The sequence below is a fragment of the Sceloporus undulatus genome, chromosome 1 (genome assembly GCF_019175285.1).
Source record: "Sceloporus undulatus isolate JIND9_A2432 ecotype Alabama chromosome 1, SceUnd_v1.1, whole genome shotgun sequence".
Classification (NCBI taxonomy): Eukaryota; Metazoa; Chordata; class Lepidosauria; order Squamata; family Phrynosomatidae; genus Sceloporus; species Sceloporus undulatus.
This window is the reverse complement of record NC_056522.1, coordinates 62,293,336-62,307,479: the sequence shown is the minus strand read 5'-3', so window position 1 is coordinate 62,307,479 and position 14,144 is coordinate 62,293,336. Positions and strand designations below refer to the sequence as shown.

The 14,144-nt window shown below is 38.8% G+C and overlaps 1 protein-coding gene across 2 annotated transcripts in view; it reads left to right on the top strand.

Annotated features, from left to right (window-relative positions):
- Positions 1-14,144, top strand: part of CNST (consortin, connexin sorting protein) — a 59,124-nt gene that overhangs the window by 17,096 nt on the left and 27,884 nt on the right. For both annotated transcript variants that reach the window (XM_042445663.1, XM_042445664.1), the window contains exons 3-5: positions 1,078-1,485; positions 10,418-10,596; positions 12,954-12,984. In XM_042445663.1, the coding sequence (XP_042301597.1) occupies positions 1,131-1,485; positions 10,418-10,596; positions 12,954-12,984 (565 nt within the window). In that variant the 5' untranslated portion in view covers positions 1,078-1,130. The remainder of the gene's footprint in view (positions 1-1,077; positions 1,486-10,417; positions 10,597-12,953; positions 12,985-14,144) is intronic.

Below are 14,144 nucleotides of genomic sequence, written 5' to 3'. Positions count from 1 at the left end.
TTAATAAATACCATATTTTCAGTTAGTACAGCCAGCCCTCCATATCTACAGATTTTTTATCCATGGATTCAAGCATCCATGGTTTGAAAATAATTTTAAAATAAGTAAACTCCAAAAAGTAACATTTGATTTTTCTGTTTTATATTAGGGACACTACTGTATTTAATGGGGCTTGAGCATCCATGGATTTTTGTATCCATGGAGGGTCCTGGAACCAAACCCCAACGGATTCCAAGATCCCACTGTATTGCATAAAGGGGGCTACATACCCTAAAGAAGTGGTACTCAACTTTTTACTCTTGGACCCCCTCCCCTTATGTGGATGTCACATCTCCCCCCACTCGATATAATATAAGAAATATTTTGTTTATTTAGTGTTCATATTTTCATTCAAACATTCATGTATATTTTAACATTTCATAAGGAAATAGCGTCATTCAAAATTAGAATAGTTTTATTTAAGTAAATTTAATATTTAAATAAACACATGTGTAAATTTAACACATTGAAAAGTTTGGGAGGAGGAGGGGAGATGAGGACTTCCAACTCTCACATCCTGCCCTTGAGCAATTCTCACATCCCCCCTGTGGGTCCTGCTCCATTTCTGGGGAACCACTGCCCTAAAGGAACCAGAATCCATCTACCAGTAATATTGGAAGCTAAGGAGGGTCAGTTCTTGCTAGTACTTGGGTGGAAGACTGTCAAGAAAGAACAGGTGCCACAGTCTAGATTCCAGAGGAAGGAACTGGCAAAACCACCTCTATTTGTCTTATAAAACACAATGAAATTTATGAGGTCTCCATAAGTTAACAGGCACATACAAATACACATAGCTAATGTAGAAATCTTTATATTTGCATGTTTCTGAGCTTTGAGAGGAGAAATTATTAGAAGTAATGACTTTGTTTTATAACACTGCAGTATTCTCTGCCTTATAAAGTATATTGATTATATTGCATAATTGTAAGATGCTACCAATTAAATTGCCAGAATAGTAGAAATAAATATAAATGATGCAACTCAGCAGACTTAGATTTTGGTTATTATAAAAATTTAAATGTCTTCTTTTATTTTTAGAGCTGAGAATAATTGGATACAGAGGATAGAAACTTCACTGTGGGAACGCTCTAATGGATGACAGGGAATCTCCTACAAATGACCTGCAGTTGAATTTACAAGAATTACCTCATACTGATACACACGTGGAAAAGATAAAAAAGTGTTTGGCCAGTTCTCCAGATGAAAATGAAAATCAGTTTAACAGAAGCAAGCATGATGCTCTGAACAGCAGAGATAACAAAATGGGAAAAGTTGAGCAGGACAGCATAAATAATAATGAGGACAGGGGAGACTACACATCTTGTTGCCGTGAAGATGAAAGTGATAAGCTATCTAGAAGTTTCACTGCAGATGAAATGCTCCCTGTTGAAAAATATGCCTCTGAAAAAAGGAATCCAAGAAAAACACAGAATTTCAGCAGTGAAGGTACTACGTCTTTCTAAATAAACACATTAGGTTTGCTTGAAATTTTGAAACAAGTGTGCTCAGTATTACCAGAACTTCTCTGTTTCACCTTTAATCTCACTTACGTGTGTTTGCATGAGACAGGATGTGTTTGATAAACTGCAACATGTATAAGCAGCTCAAGATCCAGCTACTATTTATTTATTTGATAATATATTTATAAGCTCACTCTGTATCCAAATACCTCACTATTTTCATAAATAATTAAATAATAGCTTGCAGTTTGTGCTGTTGATCAGAAAATCAGCTTAATTGCTGAAAATCAACACATAGGTTTCATGTTTTCCTAAGACTATATAGAACCTGAATTCATAAGAATGGTGTGTTGTTTTAAGACTTTCATAAAGAGTCATGAGGTTTTATTTTGCCATACCTTAGAACAAATATAACCATGCTAAATTGAATAAATTTGTTAAGTGAAATAAACCTAATCCTTTGTGACTTTGGAGTCAAGTAGACTGTTAGCTTGGAGTGCTCCCAGATCGGCCAACGTAAGCTGAAAGCTGCATATACCACACCCGCGTATGGCGCGGGCGCACTGTACAAAGATTCTGAGATGGATTCTTTTTCCTCCTGTATTTCTGCAGAATTATTTTCTTGAAGCCATTTGCTTGAGGCCCTCACTTTTCTTTGTTAGCCAGTTAGATGGCTTGTCATATATAATTAAGGAACGAACTTGAAAACACTTGGGCTGTTCAGTTGAAGTAGTACAATCATAAATCTGTGCTTTCAAAGTGTGTGAGAGAAATTGAAAAATAAAATATGGGATTTTTGCTTTACTGTTTGAAAGAAATACTTGTATTTCTGCCATAATTTTATCTCCTAATTTCAGGATTTGTTGTTTAGGATATTTCCATGTAAAAAATAATTGGGCATAGGGTAAAGAACATACTTGTGCTTCTTAAGTATTACCATTTATTTGTTCACTGTTTGTCTTACTTTTAGATGATAACAATAACCATTGGCAGGGAGGAAAGCCAGTGAATATAGACAGTGCTTCATTGTTTTAGTATTTCCATGAAAATTGAAAACTTTTTTGGAAAATGGAATACAATTCAGGAAGCATTTTTAGTGGAGATTGATCTGTAAAATGAGTATGTACTAGAGGGATATCGCTGGCAATTTTTTTTAGCGATAATTTGTGAAAGGATCATACCACTCACACTCACCGACTCCAGTTCATGTGACAAATCTTGATACCTCATATCAATTTTCATACTGAACTTAACAGAATCTAGCCTTGCAGTTACTGCATACTTAGCAAGTTACATCAGCTTGTCATTGAAGTACTGTTATGTAAAGGAGTTTGGGGTAGAGGAGGAAAAAGCTAAATCTATTATAGTTTCTTTGCAGTTTCCACAACCACATTGCGCCAATGACTTTCAGTAAACTATAAGAACTCTTATCTATATATGAATAATTTAACATTTTCTATTCCTGTGCTGCAGACTCACACTTAAAATCGCATAGACAGGAAACAAGGTGTTTTTCATGGTGTTTTTTGCATTCCTGTGAGGTTATGCTGTCCTACTTTTGTTCTCAGTAGCAGTAATAGTAAAGGTTGTTAAAATAGCCATGGTAGTTTTAATAGGGAAGATAAAATATTTATTCCTGTCCATTTGACCCTTCAGTCACCTTGTTCTTACATAGTGCATTACACTGTTGCTATGATAAGCTAATAAATGAGATGCCACATATTTATGTAAAGGTAGGGTGGGTTTATTTTAGTTGCATAGTTAACATTAAGGCACGGTAGTGTTTGTACAATGTACATAAATATGCCAAGGTCTGGATTGGGCAACAGTTATCTGTAGCGTACTTTTAAAAGAAAGAGTGCTATAATTCTGTTTTAGAGCTCTGTTTTGGGAATGGAACTGGGTCAGTTCCATACTGTCTCTCATATTAATTTCTTTTTTCCAGAATTCTAGATCTGCCGCACTGCTGTTTATTTAACATAACCAAGGGAAAGATTACAATGGCTAGAACCTCTACCTTTTCAATTATTTTATAATAAAGCATGGTTTTATTTCCAGGCAAAAAGTGCTGTTTGTGACCTATAATTTTCTCTAGTCCAGTCTGGCTGAAAGATTGTTTTAGCCTGCCTGAATTTTAAGATCTTTGGGGGAGGGCTTTCTCATCTCCCACCACCATCACAGTCACATTTATAGGGAACATAGGAGAGAGTGTCCTCAGTGGCTGCTTCCAAACAGTGAAATTCCCTTCCATGGAAGGCTAATTGCCTCATGCTCTCTTTTTCTTTCTCTTTACCCAGGCCTTTGAGTGTTAACTATTTGTTGCAGAAAATCTTTTAATCAGGGTCTATTGCATGTATATTTTTATCATTATTATTACGGTATATTGTTTTGGCCTTTTGAAAACTTTAAAATTAGTGTTTTCATTATGATTGTTTAATTTTTAGGGGTTTTTAGTTTGTATTATTCATGGTTTTGACTGCATTTTGCCTTAACTCAAAATTATTACTTGCCTTGGGTCCCATATTGAGAGAAAGGCAGGATATAAATAAAATTAATAAATAAATCTACTGCAATAAAACTCATTTCTGACTAAGAACCAATTACAGTACATTTGTGAAATCTAGAAGCCTGGGATTTCATATGCAACAAGCTTTATTTTTCTTAGGACCTAGATGTATATCACAATATAGCACTTGCATCAGTCGCTTCTCAATCCGTTTTAATCCTCATCGAATTTGTTTTCTGTTGTTTCTCATCATTATTCAGAGTTTTTATACCCCACTTTTCTGGTAGAGTGGCTTATAAATTTTTAATTACATATTTCTCTGCCCTTGGGCTTACAATCTAAAAAAGACATGAAGCAAAAGGAGAAGGTAATGGCAGTGGGGAAGGGGGTCAGGTTCAGTGGTTCTTCTCTCCCTCTGAAGCCAGGACCATGGCAGATGAATGGAGGGAGAACCCTTCTTCTGTTTCTGGGCTAGGTCTGGTGGAGCTATGTCTGTCCTTCTCTCCCTCTGAGGACAGGGCCATGGCAGATGAATGGAGAGAGAGACCGTCTTCTGTTGCTGGGCTAGGCATGATGGAGTCATCTGATTTCACAGTGACAGCAAAAAGAATTTCTTCTCACCACAGAAATTCTTGAACATCAGAAGGTCCCATTTCTATTTCTGTATTAATCACATCATTGTTTTACACATGGCCGTAACACAGTACTGGAACGTTTAATAGGAGCCAGAGTGGTGTAGTGGTTTAACTATTGTGCTACAACTCTGGAGGCTAGGGTTTGAATCCCCACTTGTCCATGAAAACCCACTGGGTGACCTTGGGAAAGTCACATATTCTCAGCCTCAGAAAATCCCATGATAGGTTTATCCTTAAGGTCAGAAGTGGAAGATGATAAATCAGAAACTATTTGATGATACACAACAGTAACAACAGTGATACTTAAAATTACTCATCCAATATTTACGGCAACTAATAGTATTCTTTCAGAAGCGCTTGATATCTCATTTATTCCATATCGTTCCCTTCCTTCAAGTTAACTCTTGAAGTATTCCACAAAAATTCATCAGTTTAAATGATGATGAACTGAATTATATTTTTGGAGCAACACTAAAAAGGATATGTTAAGCAGCTTAGAAAAAAAATTAGGCTCATAAGCATCAGACGTGCTTTTTTCAATAGGCTGGTTATAATCAACAGAGGGATATCAGGGTTTTTAGTTTTAACTGCTGGTTTTATGCTTGTATTGTGTTTTTAATATGTTATACTGTTTAATACTGTCTTAAGGGGGGGAGGGATAAAGTGTTTTTAATTGTCATATTTTATATTTTACTGTTGTTAACCGCCCGGATTGGTTTGCCAGAGGGCGGTATACAAATAATAATAATTATTATTATTATTATTATTATTATTATTATTATTATTATTATCTTTTGCATCTAGCTGGCTTTGTCTTAGCAGAAAGAAATTCTCCTGCAAACAGGGTACCTAATATGCATTGGTGACCAGTATTTTCTTGAGTCCTTTCCACCTGCTTCCAAAGATAAGGTTGGATGAACAGGACTAGATATGTAATGATAGCCTACAGTTGATAGAGGAAAACTTGAGTACCCTGTGCTTTCTGCAAGCACGGTATTACTGTGGAATATAACTCATTATTTATAAACACCTGTTGTATCTAAGCAGCCTTATGAGTATACACTTCAGCACCTAAGCTAAATATTGGCTCCTGGTGCATGAAACTGGGCATACAACTGCAATTAGGCCTTGAAAACAAATGATTTGGACAGAAGGCTATTCATGGTTTGTCATTATATTCAAAGTGGACATAGTTGTTTTCAATTCAAATTAGGATTCATTGGAACAAACCAAGAGCAAGCAAATTATGGTTACCTGATAAAAACAAAAACTCAATCTGTTTGGCTTTATTTAGCACATATCCCAATCATATGCCAAGAATTTAGATTCTTAACTGAGGTATAATGTATAGTCCTCTCTAAAATTGGCACTGCAGTACAGTATATCTCTGCTAACAAAGCCTCTACCAAAAAACCTTCTTTTTACAAAATCTTTTTATACATGCTCATCCACGCCCTTCTTGTCCTCTGATTAGCTGGAAGATTTTTAGCATCAGTACTGGGAGGATGTTGAAGGAAGGCTGGAGAAATACAGACTTTCAGTGACATATTGAGCAGCATTTCTGCAGCACAAAAATGCAGTAAAGCATTAGCTGGGAAAGAATAGGATTCTACTCTGGATGATCCTACTGTAGTTGTGTGCAGTGGAGTCAGTAAGGTTGGTGCCACCTCAGTGCAGTAACTCATGTCACCCCCAGGCAAGCAGCCACTTTAGGGGAGACAACATGGGGAGAGAGTGGGAGGGTAGAGGTGGTTGAAGGATAAGTGGTAGCATGCAGGGAGGAGTATTCGCCCTCTGTCCACCTCCTCCTCCTGCCTCTCCATTCTCACAGACACTGTCTTGTGGTTTTCCACTGTCTTGGGGTTTCTTGGCCAAAGTCAAGAGATTCCAAGGGTGCTGATAAGCAGGAATGCACCAGCACCGGGGAGCTGCAGCTGCATGGCAGCCTCTCCCCCCATCCTCAAATGGTTTCCCACAGCGCTACATCATGCTTTGCTGCTGCCTTCAGCTCTTTTAGCTGAGTTCAAGAGAGCCCAAGGCAACAAAGAAGCCTGTCAACCATTTCCCCCACCCATCCGCGCCTGCAAATGGCTCTCTGTTCCTGCCGCCTTGTGCTTCACCACTGCCTTGGACTCTCTTTGCTCAGGTCAAGAAAGCCCAAAGTAGAAATAGGAATGGCAGGTTGAGGCTAGCTACTGCTACCTCCCAGCAGCCAGTTAGATGGGAAAGGGAGGCGATGGCAGCAGGAATGGGAAGTGTCCATGGTACCACTGCTGCTGTTGCCACTGGCACTTACCTTTCCTGCCCAGCCAACAGCCCTACCAGACTCAGAAGGGGCTCCTGGGTGGCAGGAGCACTCAACTCACATCAGTGGACAGAGGACCCAACCAGATGTCAACCCCACCCTGAGACATCACCTGCTGTGTTCTTCTCCCATCTAGTAATACTTCTGTGTGTGCATATTCTTACAACAGTCAGGGTAAACACCAGATGTCTCTGGCACCAAAGTTTCTGTTAAAGAAGTAATGCTGGGGAACATTAACTAGAATATACCTGTATTGACCAGGCGATCTGCAGCCCATGTTTTTGAAGGCAGGGTTATTGAAGGCCTGTTATCAATCTTCTGGACTTTGGGCATTGCACCATTCAGTTTGTTTGTTTTTTCTCTCCAAGGTTTGGAAATTTCTCTGAATTATGCTGGTAGCCTTAACAGAAAGGGCCATAGTAGACTTGGCATTAATTGTGTAAATACAATTAACATGCCCATTTTGTTAAGTAAATATCAGCTACAGAGAAGCCTAATAAACCTCAAGATTATAGGAGTCAGCAGAACAGCTTAACACTTTCTCTCCCTGTTCTGTCTATTGTTCCCCAAGACAAGGACAATGGAAACAGAGGAATGAGGCAGGAGAGTGAGGAAAAAATATCAAGAGAGCCCTTCCAGCCACCACCATAACCCCCAAAAAGCAGCAAAAGAGAGAGGGAAAGAAACAAAGGAAAAAGCAGCCAGAGAGAGAGGAAAAAAGGAAAGAAAACATAAGAAGAGATAGCTGCCTAGAATATAACAGACCTAATATTGAAACAATGTTCTATGTGTATTTTTCCAGCAAATACCAATAAGTCTTTTAGATATCTGTGTAAGTATAATTACATTTTAAACTGCATATAAGTTCCAAGGCATTGTCTGAAAGCATATAATACAGCATTAGGTTTGAGTATGATCATTGTTTTTGTTGGAGAGTACTTAGGAGCTCTATTTATGCTGCCATGGAAGAAAGATAAAATTTGAAATTAAGAATCACCAGATTAGGGTCCTGGATTTATACTGAAGTGAATGGATTCCTCTGGATGAAGGTCTTACTGTTGTCATAAAATATAAAAAGAGTATTCCTGATAATTAAAATGCTTAATACACTAGAAGCTGAAAATCTTCACATATCTAGAAATTGTTAATTTGATCAATTGTTTCTCAGTTCTTTGAAGTATGAGCTGTTTTATTAAGTGGGTTTTTAACTATAGTGGTAGTGGGCAGTTGGTTTTACAACTGTCCTAATATATTGATGAGCTTAATTTTAACTACACCATAGCAATTTAGAGGGGATACCAAAAGGATGGTCTTACTTAATCTTCCTTGCATAAGCAGTGTTAATTCATACAAGTTACATACAAGACTAGCTTGGTGGAAAAGGATTAAAGAACTCAGGCCATATTATTTTCTCTCTGTTGCAAAAACAGAATCAGTTTCCAGGTCTTCTTAATTCTATCCCATAGCCTAAATCCAACATTATGTTAGTGCTTCCATCCCCCTTGCAGTTCCCAGAACCTTACAAAAACTTTGTCTGAGTAGTTTCTGCATGCTCCTGAGCTGGTTTGTGGGGTATGCCAGTAGCAGAAAGGCAAACATCAAATAATTCCCTCCCAGAAGTGCTGTGCTGGACATATTAAGTCCATGAGCCATTTACATTTTTCTAATACTCTTTGTTACTTTTCAGAAGGAAAAGTAATGACAGAGGTCAAAAATATATTGCAGAAATAATCCAATTTGAGACCACTTTAACTGCCCTGGCTCAGTGCTAGGGAAGTCTGGGAACTACTGTATCATTTTTTAGACATTTAGCTGCCTCTGTCAGAGAGCTCTGGTGCTACAATAAACTACATTTCCCAGGATTCCCTAGCACTGAGCCAGGACAGTTAATGCAGTCTTAAACTGTTTCCCCCCCTGCTGTGTGTTTTGCACCTGAGAGATAGATGCAGATAAGCGATCCAAGAGATGACTTACTTTGTATGACTTCGGGCTTATCAAAATCTTCAGTAGGCAGACTTTACATTCTATCATGGTTAGTTAAGAGTGGGGGACTGTGGCCAAAAACACAGAAATGCACGCACTGCTAGATCCTTTCAATTAAACCATGAGTACTAAAACATTATACATAATTAAACATTGTGTGTTTAATTCTATTTTATTTAATTCTATTTTAAGGGGGTGTGATTCTATTTTAGGGGGGAGGGTTGGGGGATATGATTCATATAATTTTTAATTTTGTAAGCCGCCCTGAGTGCAGATGAGGCGGGATATAAATATTATTATTATTATTATTATTATTATTATTATTATTATTATTATTATACAATGTGATATTCTAAAATCATTAACAGAGTTATCACTGTTCTTTTAAGCCAAGATCTACAACAGCCAGTTTATTTCCAACAATTTTGAAACATTATATTTGAGATAGAATAAAAAGATTACCCTCAAAGGAATAGTTTTCTATTTAGGGCAGCCTGTGACTTTTGGAAGTGCCATGCCCAAATACTATTCTAGTCTTCAGTAATCCTTTGTTTCAAAGTGCTATAATGTCTGAAGATATCATGCTTATCTCACAGTCATCTGTAATGTTAAGGATGGATGTAGTATGTAATATTGAAGCTGGCATTAATTCGAACACCCAGGGCAGTTACCATACCCCCCCAGCTCCTTCTGGGTTTGGATGGGCTGCTGGCTGGTAGAAAACAAAGCAGGCAGTGGCACCAATGGCGACCACACACTCGTCCCTTCCCCAGAAGGAAAAGAGTCCATGAACATGCTTTCCCACCCAGCCAAACCCAGAAAGAGTCAGTGGGGGCAGCACTGGCTTTGATGGCAGCATCCCCTTGCCCACACAACTGGCTGCAACTTTGCCTTCCCTCTCCATGCCTTGCCCTGCCCTATGTTTCTTTCTGGAGCAGTGAGAGGGAAGGCAAAGCAAAATCACCTAGTGGGTTTACATGGCTGAATGGGAATTTGAATCCTGTTCTCCAGAGTCATAGTCCAGTGCATGACTGCAGTACACCTGAAGATGCGTAATTGTCAGTTCTGCTGTAATGTTAGTTTTTGTATGCGTTCTGTCACTGAAGAATAATTGCTAGCTCAGTAAGTTAATGTAATAACACATTTGTTATTGTCTTACTTTTTCATGCATATGGAATATTACATAATCCTTTGCCATTTTTGCCATCCCAATGTCTCATTTTTGTATCAAGGAAATATGATCAGCCTACAAATGAAGTCTGGAAGTTGTATTGGAAGGGGAACTCACTGAAATTCCCATTCCCAATATCATCTTGTTCCACATCCCAGGTCTTTCCTGACAACTTTGCCAGGGAGTAGAGATGGGAAAATCCCTTTGTTTATGTGCATGGACCAATGGTCACATGTGTGTGGATACAGTCTAATATGCTGAAATAAGAAACACTTTTTTAAAAGATGGGATGGGGGACTTTTTTCCCCATTTCTCCAGACAAGCGGGAGAAGACTGTCATTGCAACAGCAGCTCCTGCCTATGATGAAGACATAAATAAGATGAATGCAAATTCTTCCCAGAACGATCCAAACCAGACCTTACAAGCCCTTTTCTCTCTCCTGCGAGAAGAATTTGAGCAGATGGATTCACGATTGCTACCTCTGTATCTCCATCAGGTAAAGTGAATACATACATTGATTTCTCTCCAGTATTTTTAACTATGATATTGCTTTATAACTTCAATTCTACAGGAAGATGATGATGATGATGATTATTATTATTATTATTATTAAACTTTATTTCTAAAGCGCTGTAATTATACACAGCGTTGTACAAAATCAGTAAAATTAAGGAATATATAAAAGCCTGCCCGAGGCGTACACTCTAAAAGTAATAACAATTAGATAGAGGAATAGATAAAATTACAATGTAGGAAAGAAAAGACAAATTAAAAAACATCAGATATAAAAGCAAATCGCATCAAACATTATCAGACAGCGAGATGACAATCACAAATTCCCTGAGAACGCTTCCCTAAATAATATAGTTTTCAGCTCAGCCTTAAAGATAGATTTATTTATATGTATTGTTTGCTGCTTACCAGCCACAATGTTGCAAGTTCAGTCATAAAGGAGGGCTCCAGGATCCACTTCACCTTTCTTCCCCAAACTGGGACTCAGCAGCTCAAAGCAAAATTAAAAGAGTTGCAAATCTAATGTGTAAAAAACAAACCAACCAGTTACAATATTAAAACACAATTGATTTTAAAGCATTTTAAAAGCACATAATTTTTTTTAAAGTACAATGGCCACTGAAACCCCTTTTTCAGTAGTCATTTGTTTACCAAGAGGATGCCAAAATAAAAAGATCTGGCAGAAGGACAACAGGGAGAGGGTCAGCCTTGCATTCTTGGAACAGCCACCAGGGAGAGTCTTTCCCATGTCTGTCTAAATATGCCTGGAGAGGGTGGTGTGACTGAAAGAAGAGGCTCCCCAAAAGACATCAGTACTTCTCTGCTAGTACTGTACATATATACTGGTTATTTTAAATTTGTATAATGAATTCAAGACAATACTGAATTGTATATCACCATTAGCAGTTGTGTTTTACCTCTTCACACTAATTTAGGCCATGGTATAATAGACATTTATTAGGTGAATTAAAAATGTCAATAGTCAGAACTAGCATTCTTTAAAAATTGTCACTAGTAATTCTCAGTTTCCATAACGTCCCAGGATGTGGTCTGAAATGCGAAATATCTATTGAACTAGATCTCAGAATGTTTAATGTTTCTGTGCGTGTATTATTTTACATTTATATGTATATGTTTTGTATGTGTGTGTGTGTGTGTGTGTGTTTCTTGTGTGTGTGAATTTGAGAATTCAGTACATGATTTGAGTGAAAATGCTAGCAGCAAAGTCTGTTTTGATTCTAAACCAGTGTCTGGTATGACTAATAGATGCAATAAGAGCAAACAAATTGACATTGATCTGAACAAGACAGAGGTTGTTCTTGTCAGTCAAAAGGTAGATCAAAAAATAGGGATTCAGCCTGTGCTGCATAGGATTACAGTTCCCCAAAGATGCAGTTTTGATGTAGTCCTGGATTCAGCCCACGAGGCCCAGGTTTTTCTAGTGATAAGTGCTTTTCTATTTTTAAAGTTAGTGCACAAGCTACATGATTCCTGTAAAAGTCTGATCTGGCTACAGTGACACATGTCTTGGATATATCATGTTAGTCTTTCTGTAATGCACTCTTGGTGTGCCTTTGAAAGTTGCTGAGAAACTTCAGTTGACTCAAGAAGCTGCAGCTAGATTATTAATTGGGTCTGGCTCAAGGTGCTGGCAATGACCTATAAATTCTTATATGATTTGAATCCAAGTTATCTGAAAAACTATATTTTCCTACATGCACCTGCCTGACTTTAAGATCTTGAAGTAGGGGGCTCCTCTCAGTCTCAGACACATTTGGTGGGGACATAGGAGAGGGTCTTCTGGGTGGCTGTTCTCAGGTTCTGAAACTCCCAGCCAAGGGAGGCTCCCTCTTTTAAGCCCTTCCATTTTCTTTTCCTATAGGTTTTTAGGAATTGGCTGCAAGGATTTTAGTAGCATGCTGTTTTGCTGATTTTTATCCTTCGTCTTTTAAAATAAATCTATCCTATGAATATTTTTTATGTTTTTACTTATGTCTTTGTAAATGATACAATGGGCCCTTGGTATCCGCTGGGGTTTAGTTCCAGGACTCCCCATGACTACCAAAATCTGTGGATGCTCAAGTCTCATTGTACACAGTGATGTAGTAAAATGGTGTCCCTTATAGAAAATGGCATAAAGCAAGGTTTGCTTTTGAGGTATTTCCCCCAAAATATTTTCAAGTTTTGGTTGGTTGAATCTGTGAATATAGACTCTAAGGATACAGAGGGCCAACTGTATTAACTATGTTAATATTAATTTTTCCTAGTATTGGGGAAAAGTGGAATATAAATAAATAAATAAATAAATAAATAAACAAAAAACACCTTTTTCATTTACAGATTGCTGAAACCTATTTTCAAGCTGGAGAATGTATCCTTTTCAAAATAACAACTGAGTTGCATGTCATGGTTGGAAAAATAATAGCATATGGCTGAAGGTTAAACTACTAGGCATGTTTGATAAAATTATCAGCTTGGTAGATGAAGGGAATGCTGTGGATGTAGCATATCTTGTTCAGTAATGCTTTTGAAAAGGTTCCCCACAATGTTCTAGTAAACAAGCTAGTAAAATGTGGGTTAGACAAGGCTACTGTTAGGTAGATATATAATTGGTTGACCAGCCAACCCCAAAGGGTGTTCACCCATGGATCCTCTTCATCCTGGAAAGAAGTGACGAGTGGGATACTACAGGGTTCTGTACTGACCCACCGTTATTCAACACCTTTATCAATGTCTTGGATGAAGGAATAGAGGGCATGCTTATGAAAATTGCAGATGACACCAAATTAGGAGGAGATGCTAACACTCCAGAGGACAGGATCAAAATTCAAAATGATAGTATTCCAGGTGAGGCCTGACTAAAGCAGAATAGAGTGACACTATTACTTCCCTTAACTCAGCGTTTCTCAAATAGTGGGGCTCTGTAAGGGGGGGCGCGAGGCTCTTGCCATTCAGGCTGCCTGGCCAATGGCTGGACAGCCTGCTCCAGGAGCCTGCCCCAGCTCCAGTCTTCCCCATTGGCCGGCCAGCCTGAGGAGGAGGAGCTTCCTCTCTTTCGAGCCTCGCGCGGGGCCCGGGCCCAAGGCTGGAGCCTGGAGAGGGCTTTGCAGGCAAGCTGCTTTCTCTTTTTTCCTGCTGTGCCTCTTTCCCTCCTTCTCCTTTCCCTTCTTTTTTCTCCCCCTCCCCCTCCTCCTCTGTTGTTGTTGTTGTTGTTGTTGTGTGCCCAACTCCCCCCTTGGCCAGGCCTGCATTTCCCAACAAGAGGGAAGGCAGGACTTGTGGGGGCCATGGGGGGGGGCTGAGGGGGAGGCAAAAGGGAGCCCAGGAGGGAGCCCATCACGCTGCATCCACACTGGAGAAGTAACCCAGTTTGGCTGGCAATGCTTTAAATCTTTTCTGACTCAAGGCTATGGAATTCTGGGAGCTGGAGTGTGTTGTGGGGACCAGAACTCAAAGCCCGACTCTTCTGTGTCTCAAGGCTATGGAATTCTGGGAGCTGGAGTGTGTTGTGGGGACCAGAACTCAAAGCCC